At 52.7% G+C, this 12,725-nt stretch overlaps 1 protein-coding gene across 2 annotated transcripts in view; it reads right to left on the bottom strand.

Moving 5' to 3' along the window:
• NRBP1 (nuclear receptor binding protein 1) overlaps positions 1 to 12,725 on the bottom strand; it is a 66,976-nt gene that overhangs the window by 5,640 nt on the left and 48,611 nt on the right. For both annotated transcript variants that reach the window (XM_067550539.1, XM_067550540.1), the window contains 5 exons: positions 11,043 to 11,126; positions 10,687 to 10,745; positions 6,767 to 6,865; positions 6,513 to 6,645; positions 6,114 to 6,216 (listed from right to left, as the gene is read on the bottom strand). In XM_067550539.1, coding sequence (XP_067406640.1) covers positions 6,114 to 6,216; positions 6,513 to 6,645; positions 6,767 to 6,865; positions 10,687 to 10,745; positions 11,043 to 11,126 — 478 coding nt within the window. The remainder of the gene's footprint in view (positions 1 to 6,113; positions 6,217 to 6,512; positions 6,646 to 6,766; positions 6,866 to 10,686; positions 10,746 to 11,042; positions 11,127 to 12,725) is intronic.

Below are 12,725 nucleotides of genomic sequence, written 5' to 3'. Positions count from 1 at the left end.
CCAGCCAAGGGTTTACACTCTGGACGAGGTCGGGGCTTGGGCTCTTACAAAGTGCAAAAGAACCCAAGAAAGACCCTGGAAAGGGGACCACTGGGGCAAACGGAAGTTAACAAAGCCCTGATTACAAAGAGACAAGGTCTGGTGCTATGTAACAGGAAAAAGAAGGGCACAAATGTTATCCGTTACAGAGACGACACTGCCAGCGTGAGTGTCTCATGAGAAGTGGATCCCAGCTCTCTGGACCAGACAGGCACTGTGAGAAATACCGGAGGAGACAGGAAAGCACCTTGCTAACCAGTACAGGCTCCACATTGCATTTTATTTTTTTCTTTTCCCTGTAACCTGGTTTCCTTATACTTGCTTCTGTTTGAATCTCTCTCAAGCTTTGTCCAAAACTTCTATTTGGTTTTACTAGGACGTGACATGCTGCACACGAAGGAGAGGGCTGACCTGTGGTGAAGCTAATGGACGGGGCATAGGGAGGGGTGGAGGACTGCTTTCACAGAGGCAGCTAATCTCCGCACTTTGTGGGCATCCAGACATTGAGGGACTGGGCACATAGTGTAATGAAGTGGTGTGTACAGATAGGTTGGAGGAACTTGTGCCCTGCGGCCAGAGCAGAACTCTAGGGGTTACCTAACTCCATAGATTCTCTCTGCTCTGCCCCAAGGGCTCACTTAGGGAGCCGAATAGCTGGGGCATGAAAATTGTTAGCTTGCAGAAGGAAAGAGTGCGGCTTGCAGAGCCTGGAGTGGGTTGCTTGTGTTGCCAGCAGCTTGTGGTGTTAGTTTTAGGCAGGCTGCCCGCCAGGCTCCCTCGCGCTGTAAGCTGGCAGAAGCAATTACCCTGGGTAGCACCGAAAGCATCAGTGACCAGTGCTGCGCACAGAATACAGATGAGGCCACACCACTGATTTACATAATTGCATGGGTGGAGGCACCCAAGGGTGTGCATACGAGCAAGGTGGTGCATGCCTCTCCCGAGGATAGTCCAACTCTTTAGAAATCTCAAGATAAAACGTTTCTTGATAATGGATAGAAGAGCCCTGGACAGAAGTGTGGGAGACAGATGGGAAGTCCCCATTGTCGGTCCTGGGGCCGGTTTTGTTCAATATCTTCATTAATGATCTAGAGGATGGGGTAGATTGCACCCTCAGCAAGTTTGCGGATGACACTAAGCTGGGGGGAGTGATAGATACCCTGGAAGGTAGGGATAGGATACAGAGTGACCTAGAAAACTGGAGGATTGGGCCAAAAGAAATCTAAAGAGGTTCAACAAAGAAAAGTGCAGAGTCCTGCATTTAGGAAGGAAGAATCCCATGCACAGCTATAGACTGGGGACCGACGAGCTAGGCAGCAGCTCTGCAGAAAAGGACCTGGGGGTAACAGTGGATAAAAAGCTGGATATGAGTCAGCAGTGTGCCCTGGTTGCCAAGAAGGCTAATAGCATATTGGGCTGCATTAGGAGCAGCATTGCCAGCAGGATGCGGGAAGTGATTATTCCCCTCTATTCGGCATTGGTGAAGCCGCATTTAGAGTATTGTGTCCAGTTTTGGGCCCCCCACTACAAAAAGGATGTGGACAAGTTGGAGAGAGTCCAGCGGAGGGCAACCAAAATGATGAGGGGGCTGGAGCACAGGACTTATGAGGAGAGGCTGAGGGAACTGGGCTTGTTTAGTCTGCAAAAGAGAAGAATGAGGGGGGATTTGATAGCAGCCTTTAACTACCTGAAAGGGGGTTCCAGGGAGGATGGGGCTAGGCTGTTCTCGGTGGTGGCAGATGACAGAACAAGGAGCAACGGTCTCAAGTTGCAGTGGGGGAGGTCTAGGTTGGACATTAGGAAAAAGGTTTTCACTAGGAGGGTGGTGAAGCACTGGAATGGGTTACCTAGAGAGGTCGTGGAATCTCCATCTTTAGAGGTTTTTAAGCTGAGGCTTGACAAAGCCCTGGCTGGGATGATATAGCTGAAGTTAGTCCTGCTTTGAGCAGGGGGTTGGACTAGATGATCTCCTGAGGTCCCTTCCAACTCTAATATTCTATGATTGTCTTCCTCCTCGTCGTTCTTTGGCAGGCGATGGAGCAGTCACAGAAATAAGTGGAGACTTCGTCTGTACTGGACGGATCTTCAGGGAACGAGAGGTAGTCAGAACTGAATAGGAGAGATTCAGGCATTTCCACTGCTGCCAAACTGAGGGTGCCTCACCCGCACAGCTCTAGATAGGCCTAGTGCAGGACCCAAGACTGCAGGGGGTACATGCATAGACCAAATGGACGCTGCTACCTAAAAACGCTGATCTGAGGTGCGTGGGGCATCCCACCGGGACACTACTCGAAAGAGAGAGATTCAAATTGGAAAAAGTACAGAGTAGGGCAACAAAAATGATGAGGAGGAGAAATGAAAAAGACCAGGACTGTTCACCTTAGAAAAGGGATGGCTAAGGGGGGATATGATAGAAGTCTATAAAATAATGAACTGTGGAGAGAAAGTGAATAAGGAAGTGTTATTTCCCCCTCGCATAACACGAGGACTAGGGGTCACCCAATGAAATTAACAGGCGGCAAGTTTAAAACAAAGCAAAGGAACTATTTCTTCTCACAATGCAGAGCGATCTGTGGAACTCATTGCAGAGGATGTTGTGAAGGCCAGAAGTATAACTGGGTTCAAAAAAGAATTAGACAAGTTCATGGAGGACAGGTCCATCGATGGCTATCAGCCAAGATGGTCACGGATGCAGCCACTGCTCTGGGTGTCCCTAAGCCTCTAACTGTAGGACGGGGGCTGGCTCACTCAAAAACTGCCTGTCTGTTCATTTCCTCTGAAGATCTGGCACAGGCCACCACTGGCAGACAGGACACTGGGCTGGATGGACCCTGGGTCTGACTCTTACGCGCCCTGGCAACGCATGGGTCTGTGGCCGGAAGCCCAGCACGCAGAATTCCCGTTACACTGCAGCCTATCTGCACGGGCAGGGCAGTGAGCCTGTGACAGAGCACTCGCAGTGAGAAAGAGCCAGCCCACGCTCCCTCAGGGTGGGGAGGTAAAGGAGACGGGTTAAACCCTGATTCTGCACCAACCGCTCATTAGCAATACGAATCACTGCTTTCTAATTTATGAAAAGGTACGTCCCCCTTGTAAGTCCAGAAGGGACCACTGTGATCATCCAGTCTGACCTCCTGTAGAACACAGGCCACAGGGCGACCCTCAGTTAATTCCTGTTTGAACTAGAGCGAATCATTTAGAAAAGCATCCAATCTCTCAGTGATGGAGAGTCCACCATGAGCCTTAGTCAATTGTTTCAACAGTAAATTCCTCTCAAACATTTACATCTTACTTCCAGGCTAACTTTGTCTAGCCTCAACTTCCGGCACTTGGCTCGTTAAGCCCTGTCTCTGCAAGATGAGCAAGTCCAGTATTAAATACCTGGTTCTCATGTAGGCACTTACAGACTGATCAGATCACCCCGTAAGCCTTCTCTTTGCTCAGCTAAATAGATTGAGCTCCTGGAGTCTATCATTGCAAGGCAGGTTTTCTAACACTTCAGTCGTTCTCGTGGCTTTTCTCTGACCCCTCGCCAGTTCATCAACATCCTTCTTGAACTGTGGGCACCACAACTAGACAGTTTTCCAGCAGCAGTCTTTTGGGGACCTGGAGCCTCTGGAGTCTGGAAGACTTACCCCGGGCAGGCTGCGAGGGGCTCTGCTCCCCTAGGGAATCCAGATGCTCCAGGTAGGCCTCCCACGACGGAGGCGCTGGTATGCTATCTGAGTCAAAGGCCCATGCCCTGGCAGAGTGAAGGGTCGGTAGCTTGGGGAAGCAGAGCAAAGCTCGCCCTGAGGTACCTCAAAAGCTGCCTAAAGCAGCTTAGATTTTGCTCAATGCTTGCGGGCTCTGCGGGAGCCTGCTAGCAAGATGCTGCACCAGTGGGGTTTGCACCTTGATTCCCCAGCCCTGGGGAGGAAGAGGAGTCATCACTGCATGAAAATGAGAACAACTAGTTCTAAAATAAACGGTTGGAGAAACTGACCCACCAGGCAGGACTCCTGGTGCCCTGAGCTGAAGGGTGGGGCTTAGTCCTGGAGCCACCAGCAATGCCACGGGAGGTCTACAGATCCCAGAGGTGAGGCCCTACCTCTTGTGAATGAGAAGCTGCTCACAGAAAAGCTTCCTGGTGACCAGCCCCCAACTGGCTGCTCTCCCCAAACCTCCTGAATGGTCCCCTCTCTGCCAGGGCTTTAGATGAAAACACAGAACTCAGACACCACAGCACCACGTCTTCACACACAGGGCACCTGCTTCAGCTGAGTCCCTGGGGAATCAACTGCTATGACCCTCATCCGCCCAGCCCCCACCCCTCTCTGCATCCCATCACCCCATGACAAGCCAGGTCTGACATGTAGCGCAAGCTCCCGGGCAGGGCCCTGTGCAGGGCGGAGTGCTAAGAACTGGTGTTCTAACGAGGAAGCAGTCACTCCCTCCCCAATAACAGGGTTGTCACCTCACAATATTTCATGTTCTCTTGAAGCCCCAGCTCCTGGAGTCAGGTGATCAGGTGAGACTTGCTTTCTTGTGTGTTTACTTACCCACAGTAACTGTGGTTCTTTGAGCTGTTTGTTGTCAGTGTGGATTCCTTTGTAGATGTACATGCACGTCATGTGCACGCGATTGGAGACTTGAAATAGCCATGTCCCTCGGGGCCGCACGCCCTGCGCTTCCGTGCAAGGACACGGGGCAGAGCGGCCTTGACCCCCCCTCAGTTCCCGACAATCGCAGCCAGATGGCATCTGGTGACCATCCAACTCATTACGCTCCTTAGACTTTACAACCAGCTTTGGGAAGGGCTCTTCCCATCCCATCGAACTGGACATTTGACAAAGAAGAAAAGCTACTGGTGACTCTCCCAGTGCACACACTCCTGGGGAGTAGAACAAGTTCCTTGGCACCCACCAACCACACCTCCCAGCAGACTCAAAACCCCCCGGGTTCAAACCCTGCCCCCGATCCCTACTGGGGATGGACATATGCAGGGACGCTCAGCTCAGAGCAGTCCACATGGATCACCCCAGACCCAGAGGTGATGGTCACAAGCTGGGCGACCCGGGATTTGTGGATCTTGAAGAAGGACTTGCACACAGCACCTGCCCAGGATGTGGCTCTGCCCTAGGCAGCAGAGACAGTGGGTCAGACACCTGGCCAGTTCCACCTGGCTGCCCTGGGCAGTCAGAGGGAATGGAGGGAGGGCCGTGCCTGCTCTGCCCTTTGTGTTGCTGCAAGGGAGCGTGAGGCAGTACAGGCACAGCGCCAGACACGACTGTTCAAGGGCGCACGAGGGGGCACAGGCACAGCCCCCGACATGGATATTCAAGGGCGTGCGAGGGGGCACAGGCACAGCCCCAGACATGGCTATTCAAGACTCCACTCACGGGCATGTGAGATCCACCCTGGCAACAGCTCAAAGAGGAGCAAGTTTCTTACCAGCGTGGCTGCAGAGAGAAGCTTAAAAATGTGGAAGGCAACGAAGAACCCTTCCCCAGGTTCCTTGGGGAGTTCCTGACCGAAGGCGAGGTACAGTGGGAGTGCAACAGAGGCAGCTCAAGGTCAAGCCTGAAGTGTTCACTTCGAGGGCTGCTGGCCCAGCCGGGAGGCAACTAGGTTGCAGATCAATGGAGCTCCCCTAGCACTCCTGCTTCCCAGAACCAGCCCATGGAGCCCCCCCGGACCAGTCCAGACACACAGAACAATGTCCTGATCATTACCCAGAGCAGCCAGAGATTGCCTCCCCACCCCTGCAATCTGTTCGCTCCTCCAGTCTCTCCTCCTCTGCAGCGGCCGCCCCTATCGGAGACAGCCAGGCTGGCTTCCTCTGGGTCCCAGGCTGTGGGGTGCAGAAGCTGGGACATCCCCACACGATGAGCCAGCTCCCACCAGAGCAGCGTTTGGGAGCCTTGCACACCCAGCACTAAGCTCTCTGAGGCAGCACCTGGCATGAGGGGTTCTGGCCCAAGATGGGGGCTCCCGGGTGCTACAGGAACACAGATCATAATGTGCTGGGGAGCTCTTACTCTGCACCAGTGCAGTGTGGGGAGGCCTAGCTCTCCTGCAGAGAGAGTACTCACATCATCTTGACCCCCTCCCTGTCTGTGTGGTTGATCTCTGCCAGCACTGCATTCATGTCCATGCTTTTAGTCATTTCTTCTAGAGCGTTTTCAGGAATCATGTCTGCACAGAAAGAGGGAGGAGGTTACACCCAAGCTGCCGCAACCCCTGCCCACTTTGCCTGAGAGCAGCAGGAAGCCCCAGGACGCAGGTTTGCAGCTTTGTAACAGCCATGCTGCTCCCACGGCAGGCAGGACACCCGCCAGGGGCGGACACTCAAGTGGTGCAGCCACCCCAAGCCCGGCAGGGGCTTAGTGCCATGCACGGCTAAGCTTCCCCCTTCCCACCACTGGGCTAGCTATAGGGTGGTGATCTGCTGGGAAGCACAGAGCAAGGTGCTCCTGGGATCTCTCACTCACGCTGGTGTCCAACGATACAGTGAGCAGCCAGTAGCTTCATCGAGGGCACCTCGAACAGAGCTTGGTGGAAGAGGAGCTCCCGAGCAGTGGGACGTTTCCCAGGGTCCAGCTCCAGGCACTTCTGGATGAACTCCTGCAAGGCAACCAGCCACACAGACCTAGAAAGGCACATCCCACAGAGCAAGGGGGCTGCAGCAGCTGCTGCGGGGCCAACCGGGCGTCCAGCCTTATTCCCAACTCTGCCTTGTACTCACCCTCTGCAAGGGGTCCTCCAGCAGCTGGATAGCGCTGTTAATAGCCTCCTGGGGCACATAGGATGACTCTCCATTGCCCTGGATTTCTAGCACCGCCATCTGCCAACAGAAAGCAATGTCAGGTCCAGCTGAGCCCCGCGGGTCAAGTTACTTTACAAAACTTTACAAGAGGTCAGCCCGGGTGAGTTACTCGCAGAACTGCAGGGCAGGGAGAGAACCGAGGGAAACGTCTTGTTCCCAACTCTCTAATTTGATCAGACGATATTTGGTGTTTCTTGTAAAGCCCCAGCCCTGGAGGCATGCGATTAGGTGAGAATCTCTCTACTCTCTTTTTTTTTTTTTGGTAAGAATCATAGAATCGGGAGGGATCTCGAGAGGTTACCTAGTCTAGTCCCCTGCACTTATGGCAGGACTAAGTATTATCGAGACCATCTCTGACTGGTGTTTGTTTTGAAGTCTTGAGTAGCCCTCATGGTTGTAAGGAAAAGCTTGAAAACATAACTCTAGCATGACCAAACGACTCAGAAAGCAAACAACAGCACCCAAAATGTTAAATTGTGACGGACGTCAATCCCAGGATTTGCTGGGATCTTACTCGTGGATTTGGAACTCTTGGGGTTGGCAACGCTGCGTCCAATTGTGGGAGAGTAACTGAGCTAGCTGCTGGGAATGGTCCCACCTCAGCATCCCAGCAGGAACCACCTGGACGGCTGCCATAAGAAGTTTGCCAATATTTCTCCTGCTGCCAGGGACTCCAGCTGTCCAGAACAAGCTGGAAAGGATATTTTCCCCAATACCCTCAGAAAGGCAGCTAAGGAAAAATGTCTTGAGCAGTGCTGCTACCCACATTATGGAGGGAACCTCAAAAAGCCACCAACGCGGCCACCCCATCCTTTTCCAATGGCAACCCAACATACCGAGGGGACTGTTGTAATAACTGGGGTCTAGCAGACTGAACCTTATTGTGAGCAAGATTGTTGGGAAGAGGCTGAAAGCTCAGCGGGTTACAATCACCTCTAACAAATGTTGACAGAGAAAGGTACAGAAGACAGCCTGAATTAGTCCAAACAAAGTTCTACTGACACCACCCAAGGACTGCGTCCTCAGTCGCTGGTAAGCAACAGGAGAAAGTGATCAGAAATTAACAGACCAAAATTAGGGATAACAGAGATAAAATACGGGCAGGGCTGTTCTGCCCATTGCCCCCTGTGGAAATGGATTCCTGGAGAATTCCCTTGAGGAAAGGCTGACAGGCCTCTGCTTCACTCCAGAGACTGACTGACTGTACTTGATGAACCTCTGTCATCAGGATGTCCAGACCAGCACACTGGTGAGGACACCTGGCCATCATTGCTGGACCAGTGAGACCCCAGACTAATGTACATGAGATCCTGCTCTGGTTCCCCCCCCCCCCCACTGCTTTTCACATCACCAACTGAGCTACACAGCACCAGCATGATGGGATGAAGCAGCACATCCCCCTCTGCCCAGCCTGAGAAGGAACAGGATGGAGAGGAACACCATCAAACCAGCCTGATGATGTCGCAGTCCAGGGAGGTGAGCGAGGGGCCAGAATCGCGGCTGATTTGCTCACCCAGAACATCTGTCTGTGACTGACCAGGCCCCTTGCATCCCAAGATCAATAAAAAGCCATATTTCCCATCCCTTTTCTAAGCTCTTCTGCTGGTCTGTTCTGTCAAAGGCAGGATAAGTCACCCCCCGCTCGCAACAGGTAATTCAAATTCAACAGCACTAACCCTTTCTTCTCCACTAAGGACAGCTTGACAGAACAGGCTCTCTAAAAACGGTCTGATAAGTTTTGATTGTGTGTTTCCCATAACCACGCCACTTCAAAATGCTTTAATGTTTGATTTTTTCCCCCTCTCTCTCCTAATCAAGTCCAACTTTGGCATCAACATTCTAGTGCAGTGGTGCACTTTTTCAGCTGCGCCCCCTCTCCCCTCCCATTGCTGCTTCCTCAGCAGTGGTGCTTGGGCTGAAGGCAGAGCTGAGGGCAGAACTGGGGATGGGGGCAGAGCCGAGCTGCATGCAGAACAGGGGGCTGAGAGGAGCTGGGGTTGGAGCTGGTCTGGGGACAGAGAAGGAGTGAGTGCAGCTGGGCCGGGAGGCTGAATTGCATTGTGGGGGAGCGAGGTTGGGAGCAGAGCTGATCTGGGGGCAGAGCAGGGCTGGAACCCTCCATGGGGGCTGGCCCCATCCCCGCACCCCCCAGTTTGGGGACCACGGTTCTATGTTTGCCATGGGACTAAGCACACAGAGGTCTCTACTCAAAATCCTGAACCATGTTTAACTCTGAGGTTAGGTCAACACCTGAGTCTCTCTGGCCCTATTTACTCCACCAAAACTAACTCAGCAGCAGCTCAGGCAGGGTTCCCCAAGGAAGCCACCTCAGCCATTTCCAATGACAAATGTTTGCATGATAGATGAAGGTGTCTCCAAAGCACCTGATCTTCTCTTTGCCAAGAGAGCACAGCTCGTCAGGGCAGGAGCACTGAAGCCCTGGAAAAAAGAACCAATCAAACATGATCCCCCCCTGCCATGAGCAAATCAGGTTACAAACTGCTGCTCTTCTCAGAGGAGACAACCAGTGAACTCCTCCTCAGGGGAACACACTGCTCACGTCAAGGGAATGCGTCTATTTAGAGGAGGGACATTGAGACACGGGAGGAGAATCGGAGGAATCTTGGTGTACACCTGTGGAAGTAGGCAAAGGTCTGCCAACTACTGTAAGGGCTTCTGTTGTGTCCAATTCTTCCTCTACCTGCACTCGAGCCTTTGTGCCCCAGGCTGAGGAGAACACGACCGTACTGCACTCTACAGAGCAGATTTCCCCTTGCCTTCAGCTGGGGCCGGACTCTCCAGCTCCTTTGCTGTTCTAAGGCATTAATTTGCCCCCATGTCACTCGCACTATTGATTTTCATGCTCTCCAGGCTCCGGTTTTAAAAGCTGTAAATCCAAATGACCATCTCATTACCACTGCTCTAGGACTAGAGAAATGCATCCTTTCTGTACAACCCTTTTCAGGGGTATGGGCCCTCAGCCAGGTCAGGTGAGAATCCCTTGGTACCACAGACCCCTTGAGAACTCAGGGAGGTAGTTTAAGACACCAATTCAGGTTTGTTTCACAGGGTTATTTTTGCAATATTGTCTGCCCCCTCAGGCTGCAACGGCTTACATTATGGACTGCGGAGTCCTTTACATGGTCTGGTTCTTGGAACTGGTCAGATTACATTTTTCTGATGAACTCCCCATTCCTTGGCTCAGGCTGGGTGAACACAGGGGCATAGGAATGGTCAGGCCAGATCAGACCAGAGGTCTGTCTACCCCCATCTCCGAGCTCCAACAGTAACTGGCACCAGCTGCTTCAGAGTGAGGGACAAGAAGCCTCAAAATGGACAATTATAGAATAAACTGCCCCGGGGCCAGTTCTGTCTGATCTCAGGCAGTTGGCAGCTGAATTATATTCAGAAGTAGCAAGCTTTGTATAACTGGTTGTTCAGGTTACCCTCCTTTGACTCATACGAAGCTCCTGGCCTCAATATCTTGTGGCAATGAGTTCCACAAGTAAGTTACTGGTTACATTAAGTTGTCTATCTTTTCGAGCAGGAAGAGCCACACACAGGAGACCAGCACAGAGGACATACACAGATGGAGAGGATCCAATCAGCCCAAAGCCTTTTCTAGCATGTTAGTGCCTGGGGGGATACACAGGGGAGGAAGGGCATTGATCCTGGTGAGAGAAACGGTCGGAATGTTGCTGAGGGATTGGGGGACAAAGAGTAACTCCAACAGAGAGGTTCTTGTTTCATGCAGACAGCCTCTTCTCCATGCCCAGAGCACATCCCGCAGGCCACCTCCCTTCCCTCTGACAGACCGACACACGGCCCTTCCCACTCACCTCCAGTGCACACATCCCAAAGGAGTAGATGTCCACAGCAGTGGTGACATTGGTGACTTCTGTAACACAGGAACAAAGCTCCTAGTCAATTCCTCACAGGACAGTCCCAGCCCCTTATCGCCCCAGGAGCTCCCAACCAGGCAGCGAGACCCTGTAGCACCCTCCCTTGCGCCTCTCCAGGGACCAGGGCTCCCAGTGGCTCCTGATCACAGCTGCGCAGCCCCAGAGGGAATGGCACTAGCTCTCATTAGCTGCAGCCTCTCATGGGATATGCTGGTAAGAGCCACCCACAGACCAGCCCAGCCCACCCCACCCCAGAGTGCTCGGCCTCTGAGCACTGTGCTGCTGTACTGTACCTCCATACTCTGGGGCAAAGAAGTGCAGGTTCTTCTGCTCCTCACGACAAGTCTTCACGTGGTTGTTGATGGTGTCCGGTGCCACTGGAAGAGAGGCATAGATGCTTACAATGCAGTCATTCTCACCCAGCCCACCTCACCAGCTGGGTCCCAGGCTGCTCAGGGAAGAAGGCACACCTGTGCTCCTCTGACCCCAGGCATCCACTCCCCATCTCACACTGAGGTGGGTGCTCCTTCCCCAGGCAGGGGAGAGCAGAGATGCACTGAAATGTTTCTCCACCCCGGTCCCAGGGCTGCGTACTCACTGAGAAGACCTGGTCCTAGGCTCAAACAGCAACTGGGGAGTCCCTGGCTCCCGCACAGGAAGGAGCAGCCAACGGCTAAGCAAAGCCTCTCGAGTTTACAGCCAACGCTAAAGGCTCTGTTCAGACCCACAGTCGTTCAGCGTCTCGAGGCTGGACTGCAGAGGCACTGAGTTTCAGACAGACTGACAGCGTGGCAACGAGGCAAGTTGTTCCACGCCAACGAGAGCACTGGTGCAGATTCTGCTCTATTCAGAGGAGTGTCTCAGCAGGGCAGAGCCACCAGTACAGAGAACAGACACCGTGACGGAGAAGGCCCAGCCAGCCCAGTGCCTCTGCGAGCCTAGCTATGGAAAAAGTCTGCAGAACGCCTCTGCCAGGAGCATTCAGCCTACCAGCATCAAACCCAGTGGAGAGGGCAAGCAGAGCAGCATGAGTGTGGGGGATTAAGAGGCGGGAGGGAGATAAGCTCCTGGGACAACACGCTCCATTAGAGGGCTGGGGACAAGTTTCCAAGAAGAAACAGCAGTCTAACCTTCCCACAAGTTGTGGGGCTAATGGAAAATCAAGGTAAGTAGAGAACAAAAGGATCATCCCCGCCTGTCTAGCAGTCAGCCCTCCCTGCACCAAAGAGCTCCCAACCCTACCCCACCCCCTTCAGACAGGGCCTCCCACCCACAATCCTACAAAGTAGCAACATTTCAGAGCGTTCTCCCCTAATGAACCTGCCTCTGTTTCTCTTTCCAAACTGAGTCTCAGCTGGCTATTACCTGTCTCTTTCTAGCATCCCCGTTTGAATGGGAGGCTCCAAACAGCGTTGTTCTAAAAAGGCAGAGTGTTCTAATCCAAAGGAGGAACAAACAGGGAGAAACTAAAAGGAAATCCACGCTGAGTGAGCTCAGACTAGTCCACAGCCTCCAGAAAGCCCTGGAGAGCAGACTTTAGAGACACTCCTGCCCTGGCTCCCAGGGGCTAAGACCTAACAGGTGTGTCCATCTTTCACATCGGTGTTTCTATGAACGAACAGAGTGCTCAGAAACCAGAGAACAGATAGAGTAAAAGGAGAAGGAGGACGTCATTACAGACATCTCAATGAGACGGGCTCAACGTGCAGCTGCAGTCAAGAAAAAACAAACGAGATGTTAGGCTGCATAAAGAATGGCATAGAAAATGCTACCAAAATATCATGCCTTTATATAATCAACAGTGCGGCCTCATCTGGATACTGCACGCAGGACTGGTCATGGCATATCCAAGGTCACTGCCGAATTAGAGCGGGTTCAGAGAATGGTGACAAGAATGATCAAGGGCTTGGGAAAACTGCAAGGGAAAGAGTGAGAAAGATGAATTCAAGAGAACGTGATAGAAGTCAAAATAACGA

This window comes from Emydura macquarii, unplaced genomic scaffold (genome assembly GCF_026122565.2).
Source record: "Emydura macquarii macquarii isolate MOO-44397 ecotype Brisbane River unplaced genomic scaffold, CSIRO-AGI_Emac_v2 contig_1300, whole genome shotgun sequence".
Classification (NCBI taxonomy): domain Eukaryota; kingdom Metazoa; phylum Chordata; order Testudines; family Chelidae; genus Emydura; species Emydura macquarii.
The sequence above is the reverse complement of the archived record's forward strand: the minus strand, read 5'-3'. Positions and strand labels throughout refer to the sequence as shown.